This window comes from Lucilia cuprina, chromosome 6 (assembly GCF_022045245.1).
Source record: "Lucilia cuprina isolate Lc7/37 chromosome 6, ASM2204524v1, whole genome shotgun sequence".
NCBI lineage: Eukaryota > Metazoa > Arthropoda > Insecta > Diptera > Calliphoridae > Lucilia > Lucilia cuprina.
The window spans coordinates 28,705,553-28,718,517 of NC_060954.1; the positions used below are offsets into that span (position 1 = coordinate 28,705,553).

The window sequence follows — 12,965 nt, forward strand, 5'->3', positions numbered from 1 at the left end:
CATATCAGAATTACCACAGTGTGTCCCTGTGAGTAAGAACAATGTCTACGACCGTTCTCAAGTCTACCCAGTGAAAAAGACCACCGTGAGATAAGGGCGTCAAGCCATGTGCTCACGTTAAAACTCTCGACATTCTTATACTATTATGCCGACGGGCCAAAACGTTGATAAGCTACGCGATCGAGTGAATGGTTATCTCGGAGAAATGCACAACTTCTTCACCGGAGGTAAAATAAAACTATCACCAGTAAAGTCTTCAGCTACACTTTGACGAAGGAGGTAAACCTGAACCTAGGAGTCGTAGTCGATGGAAGCGAAATACCGACTGTGAACCACCCAAAGATTTTGGGGTTACCTTTGACAGTCTATTTACTTCCTCAGCTTGCTCTGGCTCAACGCCTACTGGTCCCGCATAGACCGTATCGTCCCCAATATATGCCCAGCTTGTGAACAGGGTCCCCATGATATCCTCCACATATTCAACATCACTTAGCCCAATGGATTTATGAACATTTTGGTTCCTTAAAAATTTTTAGGAACATTTTATAAGCCAGTTATCTGCTTTATGTTGAGAAGAAAATGTAAATTATATAATATCCATAATTTACTACTACATATATAAATGCAGTAGTTTTTGCATTTTAAATAATTTATTTTCTTCAGTCTGTTCAATAAATTTATCACAATAGGTTATGGGCCTTAAGTCGTGCGTAAAAAAATATTTAAAAAAGAAAATTTGTGAAAATTTTTTTCATATTGAATAAAAAAGTATAAAATATTTCGGTTGAAAACAACGTCTTTACAAAACTGTAAAACCTACCTGGATCATTTGCATTGGACAAATTAAAAAGTAGGGAGAAATTTGATGTCTGGAAAAGACAAGCAAGAGCATGTTTGGTCATTAAGAATTGTTGGGGCGTTGTTCAGAATGGCGTAATAGGTGATGGAGATTCAATTATAAATGAAAAAGCATTAGCAGAAATCACGCTAATGATTAATCCTTGTAATTATGGTCATATTGCTTCAGCTACAACAGCAAATTAAGCGTTTGATGTTTTGAAGAAAGCATATAAAGACTCTGGACTTACAAGGAAGATTGAATTAAAGCAGCTAAAACAGTTAGTAAATATAAAAATGAAGAATTTTAATTCTGTGTAAAAATACGTAATGAATTAGTGATTATTGCATTAAAAGTGAAGAATGCAGGTCTTAATGTAGATGACGAATTACTGCATTTTTCATGCTAGCCGGTCTACCGGAAGATTACAAACCATTAGTTATTGCAGTTGAGAATTCGAAAGAGAAGTTAACGGTCGATATGTTGAAAAATCTCTTATTGCAAGACGCCAAATTAAATGGGAAAGCAGATAATGAAAATGCCTTATATTCAAAAGGAAATTGCAAGAAACAAATACAATGTTTTAATTGTAAAGACTTTGGACACAAATCAAGAAACTGTCAAACCGAGAAGAAAAATGGTAATGGTAAATATAATAGCGATGATAAATTTAAGAACAGCACTCAAAATTCATCTACATTAATGGCATTGACAAGCAAAAGTGTAAACATACATAAACATTTTAAAAATAAACCTGTCAAGATCGAAGATAATTCTATCCACTGGATTATTGACAGTGGAGCAAGCAATCACATGATTAATAATAGTAATTATATGTACAATAAGATCGATTCAAAACAAAAAAGTGGTAATTGCTAATAATAGTGAATTGCAAGTTAATTGTGTTGGTGACGTCGATGTAACTATATTTGGTCAAAATTTGAATAAAATGTTAACAGTAAAAGATGTTGAATACGTTCGAAATTTGTTTGCAAATTTATTATCTTTTTGATGAAAATGGAAACTTAATTGCAAAAGCCAAAATGTTCAACGGTCTTTATCAAATTAAAACTAAAATATATATACAAAAAGAGAAATCGTTCTATGCTACAAAGCTGAATAAAGAGAATGACTACAATTTATATTATGTTGTTGTTGTAACAGTTCGACTGTGGCCGATAGTTCTTTCCTGAAATTAGAATAAGAGATACTTAATTATTTGAGTTTGTGTCTGTGGGTGGAAGGGGGAGCTGGAGAAACTGCGCCACCTCAGTCGGTCTTAACCATAGGTCTATGGGGCGCAAATTTGTAGACCTAGCAGGACAATTGAATAAATACACCGTGTCATGAGGACTTTGATGGCAGGCTGGGCTACGATTTAAAGTGCCTGGAACGATACGTTCGCGATAGCAGTTGAGGAAACTGCACCAACCGGCTCTTAATTGTGCCAAGATGGTTCTAGAGTGCCTGGGTAATTGTCTCTCACAATCCGATATCGCAGGGGTGTGTTCATTTAGGACTCTGTTGCATCTATAGCCATTAATGGCTTGGTGACCGCCATTTAATGCAAGATATTCCAGACCTACTACACCGAGTTTTTTAGCATTAACATAGAGATGCCATCCGGACCAAGAGCTTTAGATGGTTTTGATTTGGAGATTATGTTCTCGACTTCACGGGGGGTGAAGGAGTATGTCTGAGAGTCTCGGGTGAGATTCTTAGTTCTCCGAACTATAATTCTTTTGGCCCGGCTCTGCGTGGCGGGGTGTTCGATAAATTGCCTGCAAAATTGTGTTGCGCATTTTTTGGCATCTGTATGCTGCAAATTGTTAAACGCAATAGCAGCGAGGTTTTGGTTCCTATTATTGCCAGATAGACTTTTAATAGTAGACCAAAGCGATTTAGAGTTAATTGAGCAATGGTTTAGATGGTCTAACCATTTGTTGCGGCGATGTTCGTCGACGATTGAGTCAATTTGTGCTGTCAACAGCTCAATATGCTCTCGGCTGGATTGCATGCACGAAGGTGATCTCGTTGTTCTGCCAAACGTGCTGCTTGAGATGGAAAGTTTGGTCTACTATTCGGAATTTTTCCTGCGGGGATAAAGCGACTTGCCGCCTGAAGCACAGTTTTCCTAAATATTGCTTCACCCCTTCTGACACATGTGGGGAGCGGCAAGTGACGTAATGAGTCGTATATGTAGTTCGTAAAGCCGTGCCAGTCGGCTTTGTTGTAGTTTACGAACGTGCGCTTATCTGGCTCCACAAATTCGCTAGGCTTCTCTACCGTGATCAGGATTGGTATGTGATCGGAGTTTAGAGCTGTTTGGGCTTGCCAGGTGGTCTGGGCAAGAAGCGACATACAGACTATAGAAATGTCTGGGGAGCTTGAACATCGGGGAGTTATTCTCGTAGAGAAGTCTTATTTTATTGCAGCGAAGTCCGATTCGTCTATCTGGTCAGAAATAGAAATACCGCGTGGATCGTTTGGTAGCTGTGAGTACCAACTCTCGTGATGGGCATTAAAATCACCAAGTATTATTCTGTTATCTCCTTGCAGAAGATAGGAAATGCTGGGATGATAACTTGCCCCAATGCTGTTAACGGGCGGTATATATACATTGATGATTACTAAGTCAATATCTTCAGTATTTATTGAGATGCTCATTGTTTCCAGGAAGGGGTCAGGAGATGTTTCGCTTTATGATAAAAGCTAGACCACCGCCATGATCACGTTCTCTGTCTCTCCTTATGATGTTGTAGTCACTGGAGGCTGAGAGTCTACAATCCATGGTTAGCTTCGTTTCTTGAATGGCGGCAATGAAGATGTTATTCATATGCATGAAGTTGGTGATTTCCACGACCTTATTTCTAGGACCATTAAAGTTTAACTGCATGATCTTAAAAGATTGTTGGGAATCCCCGAATTGCATCTGCCGCCTGGAAGGGTGCCGATGTTGTGGTATATTTAATATACTAGGCATTTGTGATGGTGTTATTGCCGGGGGTTGTTGTTGTAGTAGGGGAAGATTCAAGTGAGTGAGCACAGTCCTGCGCGGGGTGTTTTGCACAGGTGTGACTGGGATGACAACTGTCGCCGGGGGATTATTTACGCAACAGGGAGCTAAAAAGCTATGACTCCAGTCTTTGTGTGAGCGTAAACCTGAACATCTTCTCATATGGCACCAGTCTTTACAGCCATTGCACTGAACTGATGTTATGTTCCTACCATTTAAATCCTGACAGACAGAACATCTCCAACGTAGTTGTTGTGATCTGCTGTGTCCGGGGGTTGTAGGGGGATTAGTGCGGGGGTTTTGGGGCTGTGAACTACAACATGTTCCAATGAAGCTAGGGGACCAGTTGCAGTGGCTAGTGAGTCCTGAGCACCTTTTCAGGTGACACCAGTTATTACAAACGGTGCATTGGACTGAGGTGGTGTTACGCTTTATGCGTTCACGACATATTGAACAAAACCAGATATCAGGACCTGGATTTTGTTCAACGCCGGCTATTATTAAGAGGAGTTTGAGCAAAATTGGCGACATGTTTTGCTCACTTGGTGAAAAAACTTTAGGTTGATACAGCTGTGGCTGGGTTGACAATCTTTGGCCGAGTATGACTCGGGTCGTTCCGGAGCGAAGATCCAATTGTCGTGGGAACGATTACTATTATGTAGATCTATATAATGAAAATGTCAATTCAGTGGAGAGTAATAACTGGTTAGAATTGAAAACTTAAATTAACTATGGTATTTCTCCAATAGAAGATAATATTGTTAAAACGTCTGAAATCGCTGAAAGAAAAAAGTTCGCAGATCAGAACGTTTAAAAAGTAAAAAAATGAAGAAAAAATAAATGACCTTTTTAGAAGTAAATCTACTTTATGATAATGAAAGTGTTAAAATATAGCCAGTTACTAAAGTTCAAGCTAAGGATATTAAAGCCGAAAATATAAAAAGTTGGGCTTGAACAAAAAGATGATAGCATATATTTTCTGAAGCTGCCAAACACAACAATTGAATTTATTTTTTTTATGTTTGTTATGAAATGTAATATTTTTTTTTTTATTCTTTATGTAAAGAATGCATGAGAAAATTTAGATATTACTTGTTAATTTGTCATTCAGGGAGAGTGTTGAGAAGAGAATGTAAATTATATAATATCCTGCATTTGTATATAACTACTTATATTAATTGTTCTAGGTAGTTTTTGCATTTTAAATGATTTTTATGAATAATTTCTTTAAATAAATTTTACAGATAAAACATATTCAAAGAAAAGAAAAATGTTTATTCCTTGACAAAGATTAAATTTTTAATAAAAAATGTTAAAAAAAAGTATTAAAAATATTGTTTTATGTGAAGAAAAGAAAAATGTTTATTCCTAGACAAAGATTAAATTTTTTAATATAAATGTTTAAAAAAAGTATTAAAAATATTGTTTTATGTATTTTTATTATACATATTTTTTATACATATATGTATATACGCCTCAGTTTCCACTTTAAAATCTAGTGAAAAATTTCAGATAGGTTTAAATTGAACTACGAAAACGTTTTTTTTTTACCCTATCTTAAGAGGTGTTTCGCAATTTTTTTTTAAATTATTCGAATAAAAACTTTTATTCGTTATTCGTTCGAATAATAGAATAATTTTTAAATTTTACTCAAATAAAAAAATATTGTAAGTTTTTATTTAAATAATTTTTAACACGAATAATTGACTATTATATTTATTACATTTTAATCCATTTAATACCATCTTTTTCACAGGTAACATATCATCGTAATATTCACTGCCGAACAGTTACTCTCGAAGGTGATGTTGTAGACCCAGATGGTACACTATCTGGAGGTTCAAAACCCAAAGGAGGAAATATTCTCCAGGAGTTAGCTGAAATCAAACGATTGGAAAAAGAAATTGAAAAATATAAAAACTCTTTATTTGATATTGACAATAAATTAACAGCATTAGAAATTAAAGCGAGGGCATACAACAAGCTTAAGGAAACACTCGAATTACGACGCCATGAGTTAAATGCATGTAAACAACGTTTAGGGCAGAGCAGCTTTCATCAACATAAAGAAGAAATAACATCGCTTAAGGAACGCATAAAAACGCTAGATGATGAACTGATCAGGGCAAAAGAAACTCAGAAAGCATCTCAAGCCAAAGCTAAAGAAATTGAGTCAAAATTGGCCGATGCCAAAGGATATCGGGAGCGAGAACTAAAGTCTGCAACTGAGACTATGAAATTAGCAAAAGCTAAAGCTGAAAAGTCAAGCAATAATTGGAAGAAACACGAACAAGAATACGAGACTTTGCAGTTAGAAATCGAAACCTTATCTAAAGATATTACTAATTCCAAAACTATTAAAGTGGCATTGGAAGAACAAATTGATAATAAGCAAATTTACTTAAACGAAATGTCCACCAAATATAATTCAGCTGCAGAAAAAGTTGCAAATTTAAGGAAGCGAATAAAAGAGCAAAAAGACAGGATTTCGTCACAAAATAAAGAACTAAAAAATTTATTCACCAAGAGTGAAAAGCTTAAAACCTACAATGAGGACATACTCCTTGAAATAAAAAAGAAAGAAAATGAAGTCAATAAAGTACGTTCTGAGAATAAAGAATCAATAAGAAAGATGGAGAATCTTGAAAATAAATATCCTTGGATTAACGAAGAAAAAGAATTTTTCGGTATTAAGAATACACGTTATGACTACACAAAGGAGAATCCTGTGGATGCCGGAGAAAAATTAAACACTATGATACAACAAAAAGAAAAAATGGAGCGTAACATAAATCTTAAGGCCATGGTTTTGTTGGAACGTGAGGAGGAACAGTATCATGAAACGATGAGACGAAAGAAAATTGTAGAGCAAGATAAAGAAAAAATTGAACATATAATATGTAAAATGGATGAAAAAAAACGTGAAAAGGTTGAAAAGGCCTGGAAAGTGGTAGATGATAACTTCAGTAGTATATTTAGTTCATTGTTGCAAGGCGCTCAGGCACGTTTAAATCCTGTAAAGCAGAATAATCAGTTAATTGGACTTGAAATTAAAGTCGGATTTAATGGAGTTTGGAAAGAATCTTTAGGAGAATTATCTGGTGGACAACGTTCTCTCGTTGCACTTTCATTAGTATTAGCCATGTTAAAATTCTCACCAGCACCTTTATATATACTTGATGAGGTTGATGCTGCTCTAGATATGTCTCATACTCAGAATATTGGCAATATGCTTAAAGCGCATTTTACATCATCACAATTTATAATAGTTTCACTTAAGGATGGTATGTTCAACAATGCTAATGTTTTATTTCGTACTAAATTTGAAGAAGGAGTTTCAGCTGTTACCCGCACTGTAAATCCTAAAGTATCGAATCACAAATAAAATTTAAATTTTCACTAGTATGTTAAGAATTTTTTAATTTTTGATGAATTAAAGAAATAAACATTTTTTAATTTAATAAATGTTTTTATTTGGGATAAATCCAATTGGATAGTGTATTTTAAATTTTAATTTTTTTCCCGACTACATTATTATTGCACCAAAAGCAAAACAAAAGGAACAACAACAATGATAAACGAAAAAAAAAAACAAAATACAGACATTTAAACATACAAAACGAAAGACTTAGAAAAACCAAAAAAACAACGCAATGAAACCAACCTGCATCAAAATATACGAACAGAATTCACAAAATGAAAACAAAATATGTACAGTGTCTCTCATAAGTATTCGAATTTAGGTATAGTATGAAAAGAAACCAAATTTAATAACATATTTTGCATGCAAAATTAATAAATTAATTTGTTAAATTGTTTAGACTGTCCTTACCTTTGATATCACGCTTTTAAAAACTTTAAAAATTCACATTTACTTAAATTAATTTAGCCTTATTAAAAAAAAGTCCATAAAATTACCTCACAAAAGTATACGAATTTTTTCTGTATTTCATATTTGACTATATTATACGAAACACAAAAATTAGAATCGAATGTTTTTTTGCTTAAAATTGTTTTAAGGGGTAACTATCAACCGAATGGATATATTTTTGGACCATTTGGTCCACAATTTTTGGGGAATTTGTACCATCTTTTCATATAATATCATTAAAATGGCGATTTTTGGCAATATTTGTATTTTTTCTCTTTTTTCCCAGAGATAAAATCAAAATTTGTTATTGGGATTTAATAGATTCCTTCAGGTATCTAAAAAAAATTTTTTTGTTACAAGAATCTGTATTTAAACGTTCCAAGATATATTATTGGAATCATTCTTCTATCGCTAATTCAATTTATTGGAACTCAAGTATATTTTTATAATACTAGGGTCAAAATTTTTCTTGGAAACTTGTCTTCTATATATTGTTTTAGATATCAGCTGTTATACGTTTTAAGTTTTCAATATATTGTGGAAGTTTATAACTCCAAAGCATGCCTCGAAGAAACTCCATTCAATATAGTGGAATTATTCTTTTTATAACCAATTGCCTCTAGGCTGAATGTCACCATATCATTATCTGTTTAAATATTATCTACTATGATCAAAATAAGCCCAAAATTTTTTACATACAGTGTTGTTGTAATGGGCAACATAATCGTGAATGTTGTGAGTAGACGTTTTGTGACGTTTTGAAGGCATGTTTTGGAGTTGTACACCGCTACGATGTCTTGAAAATTTAAAATATATTAATGCTAATATCTACAATTATATATACTAGCCAACTTTGTCGGAAAATATCGATCCTAGTGGTACGAAAAGGAACTTAAGATCCAGATAATTCAATAAGCAACAGAAGAACGATACAAAAATATGTCATGGAATGTTTAAAAACAAATCCTTATAACAAAGATTATTATTTTTAGATACCTGAAGGAATCTATTAAATCCCAATATTAAATTTTGGTTTTATCTCTGAAAAAAGAGAAAAAATGGCAAATATGGTCAAAAATCGTAATTTTAATGATATTATATGAAAAGATGGTACAAATGCTCCAAAATTGTGGACAAATTGCTCCAAAAATATATCCATTCGGTTGATAGTTACCCCTTAAAACAATTTTTAGCAAAAAACATTCAATTCTAATTTTTATGTTTCGTATAATATAGTCAAATATGAAATACAGAAAAAATTCGTATACTTTTGTGACGTAATTTTATGGACTATTTTTAAATAAAGCTAAATTAATTTATGTAAATGTGAATTTTTAATGTTTTAAAAAGCGTGATATCAAGGCTAAGGACTGTCTAGAGAATTTAACAAATTTATTTATTAATTTTGCATACAAAATATGTTATTAAATTTCTTTTTATATTATACCTAAATTCGAATACTTATGAGAGACACTGTATAAAACCTTCTCACAAATGTAAAGTGTATAAAAATGGTTTACAAAGTTATGAATTTAACTTAATAAATTATTTTTAATAACATGTGAAGGGTAGGTTCTGCAGACTGTATACCCTCTGGAAAGACACAAGATTTGAGGGAAGAAAAATAGCGATTGAGACAGTAATGATGGTATTGAAAGAGTAAATAATAAAGTGCATAAAATAAAGATGATGTGATTAATATCACACCCATTTCTACAATTTTAGGAATGCGAGAATACGTTCAGGTTGAACAGTAGATGATCTGATAGATCCGAAAAGTATGTCGACCCTATTGCTTGGTAACAAATCGATTCAAGACCTTAGCAATTATACAGAAGTTTATTGTTTCCTTCTCTTCTTAATTTAGACAGCTTCTACAAAAGTCATTGTATGGAAGGCCAAAGCGTCTTGCATGGTTTCCGAACTTAGAATGACCAGTAATAACTGATAGCAGAGTGCTCAGATATATTCTGTTTAGCCCCAATACATAGGATGTTTTATAAGGATCCATAAAAGGCCATGACAACTTAGCAATCGAGCAAGTGTGTTCTTGAGACCGCCGTTCTTGAGCTGAACCAAAACCTGCAAAACTGGTCTATATCCAGTATGACCATCCTCGTACCAGCTTTTGTCATGTTATCAGTAATAATATTGCCAATTATATCCCCGTGTCCTTTGACCCAAACGAGGGTGATTCTTGAATGTCTTACCATCGCGTTAAGAGACACTTGGCATTCGTGGAAAAGTTTTGATGCAGAATATACACTAGAGTGGGTCGGTCTCTATACAAAAAAAAAGTTGTGTCAGTCACCCCCTAGAATTAAAAATATGTTATAACATTTCTAAAAATATACAAATTATTTTTTTTTTTCAACGCCTAGAAATACGCCCTTTTGGTTTTTTATATATTACGTCGTCATTTTAAGTCCGATCGTTACATATGATATATCAATATTTATGGCTTGGCTGTAGCTACGTTTCACCCTTAGACGATTTTTAAATTAGACGTAACATTCTATGCCCGACTTCTGATATCTCGGATCCTTCCCCAAAATCTGAAATTGTGGCTATACAATAATAAAGAGCCTTTAATTATATGAAATACAGGCCTTTGAAATATTCACTTTTATGCTTAACAGCTATTTTATAGATATTTAAAAATGTTCATATATTCATTATCAACCGTTCTCACAACAAATAATCAATTTGACAGAAAAAATGTCGAAAACACTTTTTTTAATAAATTATAAAAAATGTTATTTTTTCAGTTACAAACTCTTCTTCCTATCGAAAAAGAGGAAATTTTTTTATATTCTATAGCACTATAGTGGTTTAGCTTTGTTCATCCTACTTGTAATCAAACTACAAGTAAAAATTTTCCAAATAATTCTATACAAATAGGATGATATTTCTCATTTTACCCAAGAACGAAGTTTTTTGAAAATAGATTAAATCGGACCATTAGTTTAGTTTAAAAGGGTTGTATATCAATGTATACATCCACTCGGAGACCCAATGGTCCATTGTGAATCCCTTTAGTAAAAGACAAGGAGAAAACAGAAGAGAACAGAAGAAAGGAGAGATGAGAAGAGTGAGATTTTCCCTCCAAAAAGAGAACAGAAAAAAGAAGTGGTCATGGAAGGGAAATCCTTAATTATCTATTAACTGAAAATCCAAAAAGTTCCCCTAATAAAGCCCATAATGTCGCCTAGGTTACACCCTGCTACATCTCCTAGTTCATCGTGGAATCCTTTACCTAGCCATTTCATTCTCAGACTCTGTAATCTGGGACAGTGGCATAAAATATGCTCTACTGTCTCCAGTTCTTCTTCGTCCTCACACAACCTGCAAAAATCCTGTGTGTTACCGACCCCATTACCCCTAAAGGCTCCAATTGAGCAGTGTCCGGTTATTACCCCTACTAAAATCCTTGCACTCTTCCTGTCCAATCCTAATAGCATTCTGGTTGCTTTTGGATTTAACTTCGGCCATAGTGTCCTAGAAACCCTACAATCAGTCTACTACAGTCTACTATACAAGGATTGGTAGATGGTTTTTTTGAAATATTCGGAAATTAGCCTATAGTAATGAAAAATGAGGGGTTTTACCGAGCTGACCCTTCTATCGAGCTCCAGATCCGAGCCCTGTCAGGCCAATTCATCTGCAATCTCATTACTCTTGTGGTGGTCTTAGATTGGCAGGATCAAGTGGGTTGGTTTGTCAAAATAACAAAAGTAAATTAATTAAAGAGTTTGTTTTGTAACCGGCAGTGTTTGCCGTTGGCTACGCTATTGCTTTTAAGAGCTGCCTGACTATCAACATAAATCGTCACTTCCGACCCCCTGGTAATGTGTGTCTTAATAATATCCACGGATTTCCATATAGCCAGGATTTCCGCTTGAAAAACGCTACATTCGTCCGGAAGTCTGTAGGACACTCTTATATTGTTGTCTACCAAATAAACCCCGGCACCTGTGCCAGAGTCCATCTTGGATCCGTCAGTGAAAACTGCACACCCCTCAAACAGTACTTCGGATCCTTCCCACTCATCCCTACTAGGAATCACTATTGAGGGTGTTACTCCGAAGTCCAGGGTCGTAACCAAATGATCAGAAATACCCTCCGTACTTCCCTCAATTCCTGTTAGACCTACCTCGTACAGTATTCTAGTGTGGCCTACCCGCTTTGGTCTTACTAGAGCTGATTCAAACAGTCTGAATAAGTTCCTACCATAGGTAATGATGGGCCTTACTACCGACGTGTAAATCCAATTTACCATGTCTGGTCGCAAACCCCAATTCTTACCAATAGAGTTTCTGCACGTGTAATAGGCATTGAGCCCCTTTTTAAGCCGTTCCTGTATATTCTTCTTCCAAGACAATTTTTGGTCGAGGAAGGTCCCTAGATACTTGGCTCCTTCCGATAATTTCAGTTCAACGCCGTATAATCTCGGCAAGCTAAAACTCTCAACTTTATATTTCCTAGTGAAAAGTACTAGCTCCGTCTTAGATGGATTCACACCCAACCCATTCCTGTTTGCCCAGGTTGATAGATCACTTAGTGCTGACTGCATGACCTCACTGATTGTCGGGAGAAATTTACCTTTGACCAGTAGCACCACGTCATCCGCATAAGCGACTATCTTCCTACCTTTAGATTCAAAGATCCTTAGGATAGAGTTGACCGCCAGTAACCATAGTAGGGGAGATAACACTCCTCCTTGTGGTGTACCCCTGGTAACTCGTTTGCGAATCCTATCATCCCCTAAGGTTGAGTTGATAATTCTGCTATCAAGCATCGATACTATCCAACTCACTAGGAAATCCTGAACTCCGAGTACGACTAACGACTCTCTGATGGCCTCTATTCTAATGTTGTTAAAGGCGCCCTCTATGTCCAAAAACGCGGCTAGAGTATATTCCCTATGCTCTAAACCTTGCTCAATACAACCAACCACCTCATGTAACGCACTCTCAACCGACTTACCCTTTAGGTAGGCATGTTGAGCGTTGCTAATAAGACGGGTATCTATATTGCTCCTGAGATAAAGATCTATCAGACGTTCTAAAGTCTTCAGTATAAAAGACGATAGGCTGATAGGCCTGAAATCCTTAGGTTTCGAGTGGCATGCCCTACCGGCCTTAGGAATAAAGATTACCCTAACCTCTCTCCACCTTCTTGGAAGGTATCCCGTGAGGAGACACCTCTTGAAAATATCAGCTAGAAGTGCCAATGCGTCT

At 35.1% G+C, this 12,965-nt stretch overlaps 1 protein-coding gene across 1 annotated transcript in view; it reads left to right on the forward strand.

Moving 5' to 3' along the window:
• The window catches only part of LOC111688147 (structural maintenance of chromosomes protein 2), a 56,859-nt gene extending 49,600 nt beyond the window's left edge, over positions 1-7,259 (forward strand). Inside the window, exon 5 of the mRNA XM_023450628.2 lies at positions 5,611-7,259. Within this exon, the coding sequence (XP_023306396.2) occupies positions 5,611-7,239 (1,629 nt within the window). The 3' untranslated portion in view covers positions 7,240-7,259. The remainder of the gene's footprint in view (positions 1-5,610) is intronic.
• The last annotated feature ends 5,706 nt before the right edge of the window (positions 7,260-12,965 follow it).